The sequence below is a fragment of the Brachycentrus maculatus genome, unplaced genomic scaffold (assembly GCF_059751285.1).
Source record: "Brachycentrus maculatus isolate JH-2025_06_01 unplaced genomic scaffold, ASM5975128v1 h1tg000324l, whole genome shotgun sequence".
In the NCBI taxonomy this organism is placed as follows: Eukaryota; Metazoa; Arthropoda; class Insecta; order Trichoptera; family Brachycentridae; genus Brachycentrus; species Brachycentrus maculatus.
Genome location: NW_028281073.1, coordinates 200,319 through 220,346, shown reverse-complemented (window position 1 = coordinate 220,346; position 20,028 = coordinate 200,319). Strand labels below are relative to the sequence as shown.

The 20,028-nt window shown below is 36.1% G+C and overlaps 2 protein-coding genes across 4 annotated transcripts in view; both read left to right on the top strand.

Annotated features, from left to right (window-relative positions):
- LOC148304337 (uncharacterized) overlaps positions 1-20,028 on the top strand; it is a 101,343-nt gene that overhangs the window by 54,967 nt on the left and 26,348 nt on the right. The gene's annotated exons all lie outside the window — the stretch shown is intronic.
- On the top strand, positions 195-19,505 carry Cht2 (Chitinase 2). Its single transcript, XM_088268478.1, has 9 exons — positions 195-575; positions 8,055-8,219; positions 9,921-10,116; positions 10,926-11,022; positions 12,444-12,659; positions 14,722-14,913; positions 16,646-16,779; positions 18,180-18,355; positions 18,736-19,505. The coding sequence occupies exons 1-9, from the start codon at positions 497-499 to the stop codon at positions 19,050-19,052; spliced, it is 1,572 nt and encodes a 523-aa protein (XP_088124604.1). The 5' UTR covers positions 195-496; the 3' UTR covers positions 19,053-19,505.

Sequence of the window (20,028 nt, the reverse complement as noted above, 5' to 3'; positions counted from 1 at the left end):
AGTATCTTAAATGATTTAATGTCATACAAATGAAATGTCTTTTTTACTATGTATTACGCAGGTGAGATTTGATACTGAAAATCTTGATTGATCTAGGCGTTCAACGCTTACGCGAAATGTCATTTCATTACTGTAGCAAGCTTTTCAACATCATACAAATGTAATATCTTTTTTACTATATGTTGCGCCGGTTTGGTATTAATGGTTTGAATAATTCGGCAACTAATCAAAAAGTAATTTCATTAGTTTGCTAAGATTTTATTGTTTATACGGATGGTTTATACTTTTTATACAGTTATGAATATTACTTTCCGGTCGGTAGCCATTCTTGTATACTGTTTTGACATTTGTCGCCTGTTGTCGTGGTAAGTCGCGCTGGGTCGGTTCTTTGGCGGGCTAAACTTTAGCAGTCAAGTTTCTTACTAGCTTTAAACTTTTGTAAAACTGTGTGAAATCCATTTTTAATTTTAATATCCGTGCTGTGGAGTTATCGACAATGTATTCTAATTGTTTTAAATGGATCTTGATAGCCGTTTGGACTATTTCCTACGCGAACGTCGCCGACACGAAAACTGGTATGTTCCACTTACCGACCTTCATTTAATTGTTTCGAATATCTTTCACTTTTGCGCTTTTTATAAATATGCATGCATTCTCTACAAACATGTGTGTTAAAATCATTAAAAAATGCAACACATCGTCGCTCAGAAATATCGAATTCCGTGAACTCAATACTAATTTCCAAATCATTTAAAATTCGCGATAAGAAACTGTTAAAAACAATAACTTATTTTGCTTTATTGTTTTCTTCCACAATACTATGGTGCATAGGGCACTGCATTTGATTGATGTTGATTTAAATATAATAAAAAATCACTTGCAAAAGTACTCTTTTTGAGTTTATTAATGTAGACACGATTAATTTCGAGAACTACAGATCGGCTGTCCAATCTTAAAACACAGTAAGGGACATTTTTTTGTAGTACGTTTTTTTTGCATTTTTGGACTAAGTAGAATCTACTTAGTCCAAAATGCAAAAAAAAAGTACTACAAAAAACATGTCCCTTACTGTGTTTTGAATTTGGACAGCCGAGATGTTCTCATCAACAGGTATTTTATTTACAATATTTTGAGTGTGTCCAAATTCTTGTTCGTAATACGAAGTAGAATCTACTTAGTCCAAATGCAAAAAAAAGTACTACAAAAAACATGTCCCTTACTGTGTTTTGAATTTGGACAGCCGAGATGTTCTCATCAACAGGTATTTTATTTACAATATTTTGAGTGTGTCCAAATTCTTGTTCGTAATACGACCGTCATAGGCTAGTTTTAGCGATCACTTTACACACGTGTAACGTTCACCAATTCTACCCATGATTGGCAAACACACTACTCAAATTCTTGAAACTTCTAGAAATCTATACTTGGAGATAATCCAGATTTGTGAATAAGTATTTGAGTACACTCAAAATGTTGCTAAAAATAAGGGTTTCTTGTTTTCATAGAATCTCATAATTTGACATTTTAGTGAGTTAAGATAGAGTTTAGTTTTATTGTACCAATCTGGAAGTCTTTCCAGATTTTTTCTAGTAAGTAGAATGGATTTACAACATTTTGAGTGTGTCCAATTACTTGTTCACAAAATCTGGATTATCTCCAATTACAGGAGTTATTTTCATATTATAATTTGGACACACTCAAAATGTTGTAAATAAATTATCTGGTCAAATTATAAGCCTAATAATAAAAATGAAAATGGTATTTTCTGGCGTTTCTCATGTGTGTGATTATAATCCAGGATTCGGATCTCACATACTAATATAAGAGTTTCTGCTTAGTAAAAAGCTTCTTTACATCTCACCAATAGATGTCTCTAGTGAAGTTCTAGTGATTCAAGAACAAGGTTTCTAAATTGGTTAATATATATAGAACTTCCAAGAATTTGAGTAGTGTGGTTGTCAATAATGGGTAGAATTGGTGAATGTTACACGTGTGTAAAGTGATCACTTAAACCAGCCTATGACGGTCGTCAGCCCCGTAAATGCCCAGACTTCCATATTCTTCTTCATCTTTGATGAGATGTCAAAAAATAATAGTAGAATGGATCATTATCATACGGAGGAATATCTAATTTAACATACTCAACATATAAAGGATTGTATTAGACTCGTGAAGTGTTTATAACAGCCGATATACTCAATATTTTCACTCACCATTTTCTTTTGGAAAATTCGCCTTCGTAAATACGTTGTTTTCGTAAGTTGGTAATGAACGACGGCACAGAAACGATGCAACACGAACGCAAATGGTAGTGTAGTGGTAAACAAACAATCTACTACTATTACAGCTCTATAAACCATAGATAATAAACCATATGACGTCATAAAACGTTCGATGACGGAAATTTGATGACGTATGCGAACGCACGTTTTTCGTTTTAATTAAATATGTAAAGTTTAAACCTTCATATCTCCCTTAGTTCCCTACAGATTTCAATAAGAATATTACCGAAAGTCTTATTGATTTATTAGACAATAAACCAACATTCTGACAAAAATCTATTCGTTTATGTGACGAATTGTTTTGAAAATCTATTGTTATTGATGGTGATGATTATTGTTTTTATTAGTGTATTCTTTAGTGTCATTGTACATATCGTCGTCATACAGGAGAAAGTGACCAAGTGCATTGTTGTACAAAAACGTGATCATTGACTATTTGCTATCTTACTAGCTTAATATTGCCCTGAAAAATCCCAATGGATTTTAAACTTGCAAGTATAATATATTGACTTAGTAAAAATGACTAACTGCATTGATGTTTATTTTCTTGCCAAGCAAAAGATACTTAAATGGCCCTCCTGAACATTTTACGTTTTGGTAGTTGGTCACTTTCTCCTGTACGACTACGATATTTTTGTTAATATTTTTAAAGGCCGTAAACAAAATTAAAATTAAAATCATTATTGACGTGAAATTTCAAACGTTTTTCGTTGTATTGTCGCGCGTCGCAGTCGCTTCGTATAAATGTCATACAATCGTACTTTTATTAAAATTAAAACCGGTTTTGTTTTATAATATCATCATTGTATTTTTATTAGGTTTTATCACCACCGCTCGTTCATGTCTAATATTTACTTGCGTACCTAATACCTACACACACACACACACAGGTTTTAACCTGTCCGGGAGTATGGACGTAAATGAACGTCGTTGCAAATTTTCCTTAAAGAAGTATCGACGTTTTTTTTTTGGGGTCAAAGGATCTTGCATCCCTTATGTCACTGCGACATAAGGGATGCAAGATCCAATATATAATCAATATAAGATATAATCAATATTTTCATTCATCATTTTCTTGTGGAAAATTCACCTTCGTAAAAACATTGTTTTCGTATGTTGGTAACGAATGACGTCACAGAAACGAATCCACACCACTACTATAACAGCTCTATAAAGCAGATACACATATATATACATATATATATATATATATATATATATATATATATATATATATATATATATATATATATATATATATATATATATATATATATATATATATATATATATATATATATATATATATATATATTAAGTCATAAATTAAACCCTGAAGAGGGCAACAGGTTGTTGCCGAAACTACTACATAAATAAATAATTTATCAACGATTAGAAACACGTATTTATGGTGTGCAACTAATTACGATGACAGTCACGCTTGTGTCTTGCCGAGGACCCATTGTCTTGCTGCAAAATTGATTCGACTTTTATTGTTGAAAATTTAAACAACTCATTGTACTCTATCTGTATTGTAGTTAAACTCGACTCCAAAATATACTAAATATATATATGTTTCTGCTTTATAGAGCTGTTATAGTAGTAGTGTGGATTCGTTTCTGTGACGTCATTCGTTACCAACATACGAAAACAATGTTTTTACGAAGGTGAATTTTCCACAAGAAAATGATGAATGAAAATATTGATTATGTCGGCTGTTGTAAACACAAAACGAGCCTTACACAATCCTTTATAGGTCGATTATGTTAAACTAGATATTCCTCCCGAGTTAGAATACCCCAGTACGTTTCGGTGATTCATATATTCACATGGAGACATGCCTCGAACGAGACATACGAGTATTATGGTACATTCATGGAATACTTATGAATCAATTCTCAAATATTTGCCGGCCGATTTGGCAGGAAATGACCGCTGTAATTTTATTACCCCAATCGGGTATGCAACACTTTGGCGTCGGGTGCAAATTGTATTGAAATAACAGAGTAGCGCAAAATTGACCTGTCCGGGAGTGCGTTTCTGCGGACAAAACTGTATCTGGGGAGTATATATATATATATATATATATATATATATATATATATATATATATATATATATATATATATATATATATATATATATATATATATATATATATATATATATATATATATATATATATATATATATATATATATATATATATATATATATATATATATATATATATATATATATATATATATATATATATATATATATATATATATATATATATATATATATATATATATATATATATATATATATATATATATATATATATATATATATATATATATATATATATATATATATATATATATATATATATATATATATATATATATATATATATATATATATATATATATATATATATATATATATATATATATATATATATATATATATATATATATATATATATATATATATATATATATATATATATATATATATATATATATATATATATATATATATATATATATATATATATATATATATATATATATATATATATATATATATATATATATATATATATATATATATATATATATATATATATATATATATATATATATATATATATATATATATATATATATATATATATATATATATATATATATATATATATATATATATATATATATATATATATATATATATATATATATATATATATATATATATATATATATATATATATATATATATATATATATATATATATATATATATATATATATATATATATATATATATATATATATATATATATATATATATATATATATATATATATATATATATATATATATATATATATATATATATATATATATATATATATATATATATATATATATATATATATATATGTATATATATATGTATATATTAATTTATTATTAGATTAAAACCGACATACCAGTCTGATGATGTCGGTAACGACGAAACCCGGTCGCTGGTCAAATAAAAAAGTGGAAAAGCTAAAAATATTGGTTTTAATCTAATAATAAATTAAAAATGCAATTCCATCACGAAGTGTCAGTGGATAATATAAATATGTATATATATATATATATATATATATATATATATATATATATATATATATATATATATATATATATATATATATATATATATATATATATATATATATTATATTTTGTCCGCCTCCGTAGTGTAATGGTCAGCATGCTCGGCTACCGTTCTGGAGGTCCCGGGTTCGATTCCCAGGGGGGTTTCATAAATAAAAGTGATTTTTTCACTCTAATATTTATTCAATATTACACTGGACTGGTACCTGAAGTGGAGAGCTGATCACCTTTCCTTCATGTGTAAACTATCGAGATAACACTGCGTTTATATGAAGCAGTGCCCTATGCACCATTGGGGTGCGGTAAGGGTTTTATTATTATATATATATATATATATATATATATATATATATATATATATATATATATATATATATATATATATATATATATATATATATATATCCTTCAATTGACACCCTCTTTTATATTAATTATTATTTATTTATATTATTTAGCGGAGACATTCATTAAATGTATGTAAGATTATCCCCAAATTATTTGACATACTAGGAGACGCCTAAAAATGTGATTTAATTTTTTTTTATTAGACTTGAAATTTAACTAGTTATTTTATTTATAATATTTTGAGTGTGTCCAAATGTTTGTTCACGAATCTGCTTAGTCCAATTGGGTGTTATTTATATTGACATCACAACATAGATGAAGAAGAATTAGATGTGTCGGGTTGTGGTCCCGTAGTTAGTGTCGCGGACTCTTAAGTCAGAGTTTGTTGGTTCGAACCCACTCTACCACAATTTGCTACCTATTTCTAATAATGAGACGCTTAGGCTCACAGAAATAGTATGAAATTAAACTTAATTTTCCAGGAGATCGTTTTTGAAGTTTAAAAATATAATGGAATGTATGAAAAATAAATATCAAGCCACTTATTGAGCTTTTTACTGTGCAACAGATCTTTTTAGGTAAAATCTGAATGTTTTTTCTCCACTTGAAAAATATTTTGTATATTTAAAAAAATAATTGAACAATACATTTTCTTCAAAATGCAAGAACAACACTTTCTGCCCTGTAGCGGGTAAATATTAAGTTAAAAATATGCCGCTTTTGCTGGGATATAGTTCATTTTCTGGGCAAATTGACGATTTTTGATTTATGACAGGTCATTAGCCTTATTAAAACCCAGACTTCCATATTCTTCCTTATCTATGTTGAGATGCAAAAAAAATAATCTCCTCATTGGAGATAATCCAGATTTGTGAACAAGAATTTGGAAATTAACTGTTCAAATTATGACCTAAAAATAAAAGGGATATTTTCTAGCGTTTCTACGCTCAGCTACCGTTCTGGAGGTACCGGGTTCGATTCCCAGGGGGGGTCAAATAAACATAAGTGATTATTTGACTCTAATATTTATTCAATATTACCCTGGACTGGTACCTGAATTGGAGGGCTGATCACCTTCCCTTTGCGTGTTAACGATCAAGATGACACTGCGTTTATATGATGCAGTGCCCTATGCACCATTGGGGTGCGGATAAGGGGTCTATAATTGAATGAGTATTTCCTATATATTTCCTATGTATTTCTTATAAGTTCCAAGAATTTGAGTGGTGTGGTTTTCAATAATGGGTACAATTGGTGAGTACCAGTACCAGCCCATGAGAGGTCATAAGCCGTATAAAAACCCAGACTTCCATATTCTTCTTTATCTACGTTGTGTTAATTGAATACTTTACTTCAAGGTTTTGAATTAGAATAAATTAAAAATAATGTCGGCGTATTATAATAATAAAATTAAAGAATACAGGCAACATGTGGGATTCTTAATGGATGGGGAAATTTCCTTATATGATAGTGGGGTCGATCACATCTCACATAACAAAGCACCAAATATAGCCACTCTCAAGGCCCTCTATAAAAATACATTTGAAAATTCAACATCTCAACAGAGATAAAAAAGAGTATGGAGTATGGAAGAGTATGGGCACCACATGGCTTATGACCTGTAATAGGCTGGTCAATTGATCACTCTTTACACGTGCAACATTCACCATTCTACCCATGATTGACAACCACATTACTCGAATTCCAACTTATATCATTGTTCTTATGGCACTGTACACGTGAGTTCACAACAGCCATCTTTGTAGAATTGTGAAATCTCTTATTTAATAGGTACGTTTATTACAAAATTCTGTTTTATTTGAGTAGTACGATATGTGCTGACCATCACACTACGGAGGTGGACACACCGTTATGGAGGTCCCGGGTTCGATTCCCAGAGGGGGATCTAATAAATAAAAGTGATTTTTTCACTCTAATATTTATTTAATATCACCCTGGACTGGTACCTGAAGCGGAGGGCTGATCATCTTTCCTTCGTGTGTTAACGATTAAGATAACACTGCGTTTATATTATGCAGTGACCTATGCACCATTGGGGTGCGGATAAGGGTTCGAATGAAAGTATGATATGTTCTCTACCAAAAAGAAATACTAAAATCGGTTAATATTTGAGAAGGGTACCTTTGATTTTGTACACAACCTAATAAAAAGCCCTATTTCAGTATTAAAAAATCTTCAGCAATTTCAGCATACATGTAAAAAAAATCTCAGCACAAAACGCTCAATTTACTGGTTGTTTTTTCAGGCCCCATTCATGACAAGGTGGTGGTGTGCTACATCGGCTCATGGTCGGTGTACCGGCCTCAGCGGGGCTCCTTCTCCCTGGACTCCGTGGACCCCAACCTCTGCACACACCTGGTCTATGCCTTTGTGGGGCTCAACGCAACATCGTCCTCCATACGCTCCTTAGGTAAGGATAAGGGATCGATTTCCTCAGATGCACATCGTTACATCAGTCGAAATAATAGTAGGACGAGGTTCTTCGAAACTCTCAAAGAGACTTTAACCCATCCGCCTATCTCCCGCCAAACGTTGGCGGTAGGTATGTTTATACATTCGAATAACAGCCGCAGGTTAAGCCACGCGCACGTCCGTGGTAGTTCATATTATAAAGATACTTTCGTGTGATATCTACAAATCAGTAAAGAAAGCTTTTTGTAATGCATTATTTCTTATAATTTTTATACAAATTTATTGACGACACTTGACCAAAGATGTCTCTGTAAGGATACAATTTTCGTTTTGATTGAAATACCAACTAAAATCAGTTAGAAATTAAAACTTTACATCCCAGGTGTAATGTTTTATTGAGTTATTCAAGTTTTCTTGTTAATTTATCACATTTCTGATCTAGACACACGATAAAATACGTGCATAATAGTTATATGTACCATATTAATTGGTAAAACAGTAAAAGTTATAATTTTATGAGATAGTTTATTTTTATAACTCGGTTGAATTTGAACGCCTTTCACACTTCAAACACGCGAGCGTTGTCATTGGTCGGACTGATTTGAAACCACAAACCCCAATCTGTAGTGTGCGCTACCTTTTTCTGTATTTTAAGATTATTTCTATGTTTGTTCTCGTTTTATCAGGTGCAAAATATTAGCGCCTCCTTGTTTGACAAACCATATCACCTCCCCTCCGGGCGGGGCAACTTCCTTACTTGCGGGGATACATTCAATTAGTGACTTTATAGTAGGCATAGGCTATAAAACTTAAAAAGTTCAAGCCTCAGTAGGGTCATGATAAGCGGTGTTGCATAAACTATAACATTTTTTTCGATTGTTGCGCGGTATGATCGATAATCCTGAAATTATCCGGAGCATTGGTCTGTATGTTCCCGATAGTTACCTAAGACAGCGTCAGCATAGATTGTTTCACATTCCTATACACAGGACCAACCTGCCGATGGTTATGCCTGTAGGAAGATCTACCGCTATGTTGAACAATATCACATTGGATATTGATCTGTTCCATGTGTCCGAAGGAGTTTTCCGAAGCGGGATTCTTCTACAAATTTAACAAGAGTCTTCTTGCTTACTTTTTAATTTGTTTTTTTAATGTATACGCCTTAAATGTTAGTTTGTAATGTAAACTAACTAACTAACTAACCATCACGCCGCTTCCCCGCAGGGGGAACCACACCACTCTGTCTTTGCAAACATTCTTCGCCTCTTCCACGTTCATGCATCTCCTCATACATACCCGCCGATTGTTACTGAAATAAGGAAGGAATGCAAAGCTGAGATAAGCATTATCGATAAATTTAAGAAAGGTGTGTTGAGATGGTTTGGACATGTAGAACCAATGAGTGAGGAAAGAACGGTAAAACAAATTTATGAGACGAATGTAAGTGGAAAAAAGAGCAGAGGAAGACCGAGACGAACATGGCACGATCAGGTATGCCAAATACTTGAATGTGGTCAGGTTAGGAGTCGTTTGTAATGTATATGTTAATTATATAATAAATTGAAATTGAAATTGAAAATAGATTTCAAAGTCACTTGGACGTTAGGTAATTCAAAATTCACTTCAGTATCTGGGTCAAGAGTCTCTGCCACCATACTGCCAAAGCATTTGTATTGTGTCGTTGGCAATGTTATAGATCCCTGGCAAGACTTGAAGGATAACTACGGCAAAGGCAACTTCGAGAAGGCCACTGGGATGAAGGTGCGCTATCCCCACTTGAAGGTGACTCTCGCCATCGGCGGCTGGAACGAGGGTTCGACAAACTACTCCAACATGGCTGCCAGCCCGAGCAGCCGACAGACCTTCATCAGCTCGGCCGTGGAGTTCCTGAAGTAAGTATCTGCGAGATTTTTCAAGAAATCTCATCGGGGGTGTCTTGAATCAGAATGCTAAATATTATTTTATTATTTTTTGCAATTTAGCCGCTTAACTGCCAAAAGCGTCTTAAGACGAGTAATTTTCTGTGAACGGAGCGCCGCTCATACAAAAATTACGTCTTAAGACGCTCCGTTTTAAATGGCCTTTTACTAAAGAAAATAAATTATTTAAAATGTACAAATATATTGAACGCATAGTGACATCTATTGAGAATATCTTTGCGTACTTAGAATTGAAACAGAATTTGTTTTTACCACTTTAAACGTAAATTAAAGAGAGCTTTGTCGTCGGAACAACTGATGGCGCTCAGGGTTGTCCAATAATCCCCGAGTTGCCGTCACTGCCGAATCTGATGACAGTGATTTAAGTGTCGATTCTGATAATTTTTAATTTAAAATTTTTTTAATCAAAGTATGTGTGTGTGTATACTTTTAATATTAATCTTACATAAACAATTATTACTTTTGACATATAATTTAGTTTTCATATTTTCTATGAGAAATTTTGTGACAACCCTGCACCATGAACAATTAATTTTATAATTATGGATAAATGACTGAACGACTGGCGCGCTCTTCATTTATTTGGCAAGTTTTATAAATAAACGTTAATACACTTTCAATAACGATATGTTTAGAAGGTTTTATTTTTGTCGTAAAATTCGCAGCGTGCTGGCTACCGCCATACATGTACCTGCCGACAGTTAACCAGTTAAACGTATAATATTGAATTATTAAGATATTTTAACATTTTTATTTTCCAGAAAATACAACTTCGATGGCTTAGATCTGGACTGGGAGTATCCGGGAAAGAGGGGTGGAGCCCCACAGGATAAACAAAACTTTGTCTCTTTAGTTAAGGTATGCTAAATTACTCGTAAGTGGGAAGATTGTATGGCCATGTGGAGGGAATGAGCAGTATGTATGGGAGAGTAGGCCCCTAAAGTCTACACAGCATGTGTGACTAGAAGCTAGGATTGTATGGCAGGGTTAAAATGGAAAAATCTAAAGAAAAGTGGAGCTAGAAAGGTATAATTGTTAAATTAACACAATGTTGTCGGACAGTTTTGTTCATCAACCCAGACCCTAATTATACTCTGGCAGTCTGCCGCCCGACCCTCAGTATACTAATCACAAGTAGCCGCAACACCCAATTCCCATCTGTACAATGTGTGCAGGCATCTCTCGCGCTCTACCTAAAGTAAGCAAATAGAACGCTCGCAAGCGTCTCCCGCTCTCTACCAACAGTATGGAAAAGGACCCTAATTATACTCTGGCAGTCTGCCGCCCGACCCTCAGTATACTAATCACAAGTAGCCGCAACACCCAATTCCCATCTGTACAATGTGTGCAGGCATCTCTCGCGCTCTACCTAAAGTAAGCAAATAGAACGCTCGCAAGCGTCTCCCGCTCTCTACCAACAGTATGGAAAAGGACCCTAATTATACTCTGGCAGTCTGCCGCCCGACCCTCAGTATACTAATCACAAGTAGCCGCAACACCCAATTCCCATCTGTACAATATTTGCAGGCGTCTCTCGCGCTCTACCCAAAGTAAGCAAAGAGAACGCTCGCAAGCGTCTCCCGCTCTCTACCAACAGTATTTTGAAGGCGCTTTTGAGCTTTTTCGCAAACAATGTTCTTTTTTCAAACAACACATTTTAGAAGGGTGTTTTTTACGTCTGCGGACCACTGGCGACGGTATTTCATAATTATATACATATATGTAGTTAAGAGCTTAACAAAGAGATTGATACATGATATTCATATAAAAACATTAAATGTGTAATTCCTTCTTTTCTGCCTTTGAATGAGGTCGGCGCAGAAGGTGAAAATACTAATCCCGTCCTTAGGCTCATCATGATAATCTTTCCTGTCCAAAGTGTGTTAAGAAAGAGTCTCTTAGGATGGTTTGGCCATGTGGAGAGGATGGTTAGAGCAGTATATATGGGAGAGTAGAACCGATAGTCTACATAGCATGTATGGCTAGAAGCTAGGACTGTATGCCAGTAGGAATGGAAAGTTAGGTGAGCTGATTGCACCTACAGACTCCAAAAGACTGAAAAGAGATTGATCCAAGCCAAGTAAATTCACAGTAAAATCGGGATACAATTTTATATTGTTTCACTTTTTCAATAAATTTCACAACTTAATTTTTTTTTTAAATTGCTTAGCAAGAGCAGATCTGTCAGGAAGACTAGATGCTTCTGTATCAGATCTGGGACAGCTTTCAATATGATCCAAGCCGAATCTCACATGTGCCTCTTTTGATCTTTTGAACAGGAGCTGAAGACGGAGTTCAGGAAGCACAACCTCATCTTGACGGCCGCGCTGGGCGCGAGCAAGGAGACCATCGACGTGGCGTACGACGTGGTGCAGCTGTCGCAGTACTTGGACCTGGTGCACATGATGTGCTACGATTACCACGGAGTTTGGGACAAGCGTTCCGGGGCCAACGCCCCTCTCTACGGCAACAGCGACGCGGACGAATTGACCGTCGTAAGTTTAACCCTTTGTGTGATTTGCCCGAATACAATTCGGGCACATTGTACACGAAACTTTTTAAAGTGTTTTGCCCAAATCCAGCTCGGGTCATCCCCACCAGTCTAGATATATCCATTCTTCCGTTGTTTTTTTTTCTTTCCTAGTATTGTTTATTTATTTCGCCTCCGTAGTGTAATGGTCAGCACGCTCGGCTACCGTTTTTGAGGTCACGGGTTCGAATCCCAAGGGGGGGGGGCAAATAAATATAAGTGATTTTTTCACTGTAATATTTATTTATTTCAATATTACCCTGGACTGGTACCTGAAGCGGAGGGCTGATCACCTTTCCTTCATGTGTAAAACGATCAAGATAACACTGCATTTATATGAAGCAGTGCCCTATGCACCATTGGGGTGCGGATAAGGGTTTTATTATTATTTATTATTGTTTATTTATATATTATTTTGAGAAATAAAAAGACTTTGTGTTTTGATGCACTCACATTTTTACTAACCAACTAGTTTCGGCAACAACCTGTTGCCCTCTTCAGGGTTTAATTCAAAAAGTTGTTGCCGAAACTAGTTGGTTAATAAAAATGTGAGTGGATCAAAACGCAGTCTTTTTATTTCTCAAAATAATATATCAATATGATCCACAAAGTTAATGCTTTCAATATTCAAAACGTTTTTTATTTATGTTTTATACTGATTTATTATATTTCAAAATACGGTAAAAAAAAACACAAAATATTGAAAAAAAGGCTTTTTTGACACACTTTTTCCATGAGGTTGACAGAAATGGTTATCTCGTTTTTCTCTTCTGTTCGTGTCATGTCAAGTCCCCCTGATGTCGACCATCACTTGAGAGTAATTGTCCTTGTCTCGAGCAGCTCTAGACAGTCCTGATCCCCGTCCAGTCTCGTATATTCCGGAGCCAGGAGATCTGCATATATACAACTTTTGAAAATTACTGCAATGAAAATGTTCGACAATGGGCAGAATGGTAAATGTTTTTTTTCTAGCTGGGATGCATTAATAATTTACCTTGCTTATCATATACAAGGTTTATAGATCATTAAGTGCATTTTTGTCCGCCTCCGTAGTGTAATGGTCAGCCAGCTCGGCTACCGTTCTGGAGGTCCCGGGTTCGATTCCCAAGGGGGGTAAAATAAATATAAGTGATTTTTTTACACTGTCATATTTATTCAATATTACCCTGGACTGGTACCTGAAGCGGAGGGCTGATCACCTTTCCTTCATGTGTAAACGATCAAGATAACACTGCGTTTATATGACGCAGTGCCCTATGCACCATTGGGGTGCGGATAAGGGTTTTATTATTTATTATTATTAAGTGCATTTTTGTCTCTTCTAGCTAAAATATGTTTTATTTGGATCTGTGTTGGGAACAGGAGGGATTGTAGCGAATTGCTGTTTTTTTGGTTTGGCGACATGTTGCCGCGTTTTGTGATCTCGCTAGGTGGTCACATTTTTAATACAAAGAAGAGGTGCCAGAATGAAATTAAAGAATGTTGTACTCACAGTTAGTCCTTTTATTTATATAAATGCAATTAAACTGGAATCAGATAATTACAAAATACTTTATAATCTATATATAATTTAAAGAAGCAAAATGAAAGTCGCAATAAAAACGTCCGTAGGTTCCAACGAACTAGGTAGCTCTCGGCGTTTTTGAAATCGGTCTGCTTCGGCATTAGTTTCGCTCGGAAATCTCCGTTCCCATTCGTCTCGTTACGCATCCGTCAACGCTGCCAACTCGACGGTGTAGCTACATCACCTACAGGATAATCTAGTGTGGGCCAATCAGGAACTTGTCAGCATGTGCTCATTGCTGGGAGGGAACCACGTTGCACTCCTCGGGAGAAGCCGGACTGCTGACTGTCCTCAACAGGCCTTCCGTTCCACTAGAAGAGGGTTGGGCATTTTATGTCCTAGCTTGGTTTATAGTACCTACCAATGTCCTTCACTAGTTTTATCATGTATGATACCAGAACGGTTAATGTTATATAGCGTGTAAAGTGATCTAATTTGCAAGTCTTATTTATAATTTTTCCAGGCTTTCACGACTGAATACATGCTGAAGCTAGGAGCTCCCGCTGATAAGTTGGTCATGGGGGTGCCTTTCTACGGAAGGACCTTCATCAAGGAGGCCCCCGTGTCTCCGAATGTACATCTGGGGGCTGCCACGCAGGCCCAGGGCTTCCAGGGCCCCTTCACCAGGGAGTCCGGCTTCATGGGATACAATGAAGTGAGTCTAAGATGGTTTAGCCATGTGGAGAGTATGGTTACAGCTATATTCATGAGGCACGTTTGAAATAGTTTTTATATAGTGTTTTATTGTCCGCCTCTGTAGTGTAATGGTCAGCACACTGGGCTACCGTACTGGAGGTCCCGGGTTCGATTCCCAGGGTAAGTCAAATAAATATAAGTGATTTTTTCACTTTAATATTTATTCAATATTACCATGGACTGGTAACTAAAACAGAGGGCTGATCACCCTTCTTTCATGTGTTTATTGATCAAGATAACACTACGTTTATATGATGCAGTGCCCTATGCACCATTGGGTGCGGATAAGAGTTAGAAGAAGAAGAAATAGTTTTATTTATGATTTGTGATTTCACCCAGAGCAGCCGTGTACTGAGCTTTGAGAATAGGTGTCTGCGGAGAATTTTAGGCATGCGGTGGTTTGACTTTGTGTGGAATGAAGAGATAAGGCGTAGGACGCAGGAAATCTTAGTCACAACTGTCGTCAAGAAAAGGCGATTCAGTTGGCTTGGCCGTGCACTCCGCATGCCTCCCGAGAGCCGCCATCAAGCTTGCCTCTTTTACAAGGCATCAGGTTCCCGCCGCCCAGGACGACCACTGCTGGCAATTCGTCGGCAGTTCTCGTCTGAACTTCGGTTACGCGGACCTGACTTGGGAGGATGCGAGGGCGCTGGCGGCCGACAGAAAAGCCTGGAGACAGTTTGTGGACTCCATAGGGAACGGATATGGTTTAATAAATAATAAGAATTAGCCAGTAAGAGCTTTTGGGCGATGCGCGTTTGTAATTTTTAAATTTAAGGATTGTAATACTTGGCATGTTTTGGCATAATATCCGGAGCATTGGTCTGTATGTTCCCGATAGTTAGCTAAGACAGCGTCGGCATAGATTGTTTCTCATTCCTATACACAGGAGCAACCTGCCGATGGTTATGCCTGTAGGAAGATATGCTGAACAATACCTGTTCCATGTGCCTGAGGGGGTATTCCTAAGCGGGACTCTTCTACATCTTTAACAAGAGTGTTCTTGCTTACTTTATAATTTTTGTGTTAATACTTACTACTTACTTATAACCCTTATCCGCACCCAATGGTGCATAGGGCACTGCATCGAATCGACGCAGTGTTATCTTGATCATTACTTACACGAAGGCAAGGTGATCACTCTTGCGCTTCAGGAACCAGTACAAGTTAATATTAAATAAATATTACAGTGTAAAATCACTAATATTTATTTTCACCCCCCTGGGAATCGAACCCGGGACCTCCAGCACGGTAGCTAAACACGCTAACCATCACGCCGCGGAGGCGGACAAATATGTACAACAGGTGTTGATATATACGCTTTGAATTTTAGTTTTGTAATGTACCTGTATGTTTAGTTGTCACACTGGGGAACTGGGGAACTGGGGAACTAGAAAATTTGGTGATGGACTTACAATCTTGTATTATTTAGATTGGCAGTGACAGGTATATTTAAAGCTTTTAAATGTAAATTCACAGTAAAATCGGGATACAATTTTATGTTGTTTCACATTTTCAATAAATTTCGCAAATTAGTTCAAAAAAAAAATTGCTTAGCAAGAGCAGATCTGTCAGGAAGCCTAGATGCTTCTGTATCAGATCTGGGCATGCGGTGGGACAGCTTTCAATATGTACCTAAATGCTAATTTTTACTGAATAAATTGAATTGAATTTTTTTATTATTCCCACAGATTTGCTTGGAGCTCTCCAACACCACGTCGGGATGGACCAACCTGTGGGATGAGAAGTCCAAGACTCCGTATGCTGTCAATGAAAACAGAATCATTATGTACGATAATCAAAGATCCCTGGCCGAAAAAGTCAGGTAAGAAACATACCAATACCTATTACTTGCTATTTCTCTCCCCTCATACAATGGCCCGATTACTCCATGCTGAAGGTTGGCAATCATCAGTTCAGTCTGCAGCCGCTCTGAGCGGTGTCCCAGTGCTGCAATGGAACCACTCTCTCAAGCCGTGAAGCCAGGACGTACCCCTTCTTCCTATGCTGCGTTTACCTTCTACTTTGCCTTGTAATATCAAATGTATTACTTTATACAGTATCAAACAGGAAACAAAACTTTTTGCTGTTGTATTTTTGTAAAAAGTTTTGTAAAATCTTTTGTTTATTAATTAAACTTGATTTGTAAAATCTTTGTCCGCCTCCGTAGTGTAATGGTCAGCACGCTCGGCTACCGTTCTGGAGGTCCCGGGTTCGATTCCCAAGGGGGGTAAAAATAAATATAAGTAATTTTTTCACTGTAATATTTATTCAATATTACCATGGACTGGTACCTGAAGCGGAGGGCTGATCACCTTTCCTTCATGTGTAAAACGATCATGATAACACTGCGTTTATAAGACACAGTGCCCTATGCACCATTGGGGTGCAGATAAGGGTTTTATTATTATTATTATTATTATTATTTTTGTAAAAAGTTTTGTAAAATCTTTTGTTTATTAGTTATATCACAAATGAATATTTAATATGATCTCATTTGGGCTCAATCAAAGATTTTACTCTTCTTGGCATCTATTATATAAGGTTTTGGCACGTGGATGCCATTTTTTCGTCTCGAAACCATACCTGAATTACGGACAAAATGAGCTTTTCCACCGTAGTGCAATCAATTTTGGAGAGCCGATTCTTACAGATTGCCGATAGATTTTCAATAAGGTTTATGTCTGGCGAAATTCCTGACCAGTCCAACACAGTTCATTGTTTTTGTGTGAAGAATTTCATCATTTTTTAAATTGAAATATTCCACTATCATTTGACCTTCGTCTTTGTATCTCTGGTAGTATCTTTTCCAGTAGAATTGGGTGATACTTCTCGCTATTCATCATCTTAGTCGCTGAAAGAAGCAGCCCTGGTCCACAATACGAGGAACACCCCAACACATTTTTTTTCGAGGGGGATTTATCCATTATGGGAAAAACTGATAGTTAGGTCAAGGTGACTGGCAAAAAGTGTCATGAGAAGGAGTAGAAAGATTGCATGTGCTTGCGGGTTTTTTGAACTTTCCTGCGTTCAGCACGCAGGGCTAACAACCTGGTAGGTTTACAAGTGCGGGCAACCTGGCAGGTTTGTTTGTTTCTTTAGGTACCTACTCGTGACTGAGTAACAAATCACTGAACTCTGTTGATCCGGTGCAGTGCCCTAATCACCATTGGTGTGGACAGGAGTCGGAAAACTTTATGTTTTTTTTGTTGTTACCATTGTCAGGTTTGCACTGGCCAAGAAACTGCGGGGAGTGATGATCTGGAGCATCGACACGGATGACTTCCACGGAGACTGCTCTCCGGAGATGGACACCTTCGCCGACTACTTCCAGGAGCTGCAGACCCTCAAGGCCAACCCGTTCTACCAGAGCGCCCTCCCCGAACTGGACCTGGCCAGGGGTGAGTATTTTTTCTATCTTTATTTTAAACTATTTTACATTCATTTTTAATTCTGTCATACAACAATTTTCAACACATTTGTCTGATGGAACGAATTTCAAAGGCGTAGGAATGTAGGATACAATCATCAAAGGAGCCTCCAATACAGCCTTACACAACTTCCTAATAGAGCCTTCAATACAGCCTGATACAACCTTCAATACAGCCTTATACATCTTCCAATACAGCCTTGAATTCAGCCTTATACAACCTGCAGTAGAGCCTTCAATACTGCCTCATAGAGTCAAGGAATTTGGAATGTCCAAGAGTTTAATTCGACTTGGTTTAGGTTGCAATTCATCTAGAGAATCTCCCATTTACATTTCTTTTTTTTCCATCAGGTGACAACACATCTCAGGATTACATCGCCAACACCGTAAACAACGCCTACCAAATCCAAAATGGCGCCCTCACGCTTGTCGTGCCTCTTAGGACATCACCCAATTTCCCTCTTCTAAGGACGCTGAACGAGGCCATCGTGCTGGCGGAGCAGGAAATATTCATCAAGAACGCGTTCGAGAAGAAAATCAGGGAGAAGGAGCGCGAGAACGAAATCACATCGATGAACAAAAATACGATAAACGCGGCCAACCAACTGTCAAACTTTGGCTTGAAGATCTTGGCTGTATGTGTCTCTGCTGTTATTTATATGCTGTGATTTACAATATGGATGTGAATATTTTTGCAATCAAATGACTCACCGTAGAACGGGGCTACTTGAACTTTGATGTCTTACTTGAGCCCAGTACAACAACAAAAAATTTAGATCTGTATTTGGTCTACAATAATTCAATGTCCGCCTCCGTAGTGTAATGGTCAGCACGCTCGGCTACCGTTCTGGAGGTCCCGGGTTCGATTCCCAAGGGGGGTAAAATAAATATAAGTGATTTTTTCACTGTAATATTTATTCAATATTACCCTGGACTGGTACCTGAAGCGGAGGGCTGATCACCTTTCCTTCATGTGTAAACGATCAAGATAACACTGCGTTAATATGACACAGTGCCCTATGCACCATTGGGGTGCGGTAAGGAATTTAATTTTAATAAATAATAATTCAATTCAATTCATTTCAATTAATATATACATTACAAACTATAAAAAAATTCAATTGTATACATTAAAAATACATTAAAATAAAATATATCCAAGAACTATTGCTAAAGGTGTCGAAGAATCCCGCTTCGGAAAACTCCTTCAGACACATGGAACAGATCAATATCCAATGAGATATTGTTCAACATAGCGGTAGCTCTTCCTACAGGCATAACCATCGGCAGGTTGGTCCTGTGTATAGGAATGGGAAACAATCTATGTCGACGCTGTCTTAGGTAACTATCGGGAACATACAGACCAATGCTCCGGATAATTTCAGGATTATTGTTCACGAATCGACATGATTCATTGTTTCCCTGACAGGTGACACTTATTGTCACGATACATTCATTATTGTAGACCAAATACAGATTTATATCATTGTTTTGTACTGGGCTCAAGTAACACATCAAAGTCCAAGTAGCCCCGTTCTATGGTACTTAAAAGATCCCCTTATAAAAATAAATAAACTAAATAGGTTTGTCTGCCTCCGTAGTGTAATGGTCAGCACGCTCGGCTACCATTCTGGAGGTCCCGGG

Excerpts from the sequence above, each read along its gene's own strand:
- Cht2 (XM_088268478.1), top strand. The coding sequence starts at position 497 with ATGTATTCTAATTGTTTTAAATGGATCTTGATAGCCGTTTGGACTATT. Across the intron at positions 8,220-9,920 it reads GTCCTCCATACGCTCCTTAG|ATCCCTGGCAAGACTTGAAG; the intron begins GTAAGGATAAGG and ends GCAATGTTATAG. Across the intron at positions 11,023-12,443 it reads ACTTTGTCTCTTTAGTTAAG|GAGCTGAAGACGGAGTTCAG; the intron begins GTATGCTAAATT and ends TCTTTTGAACAG.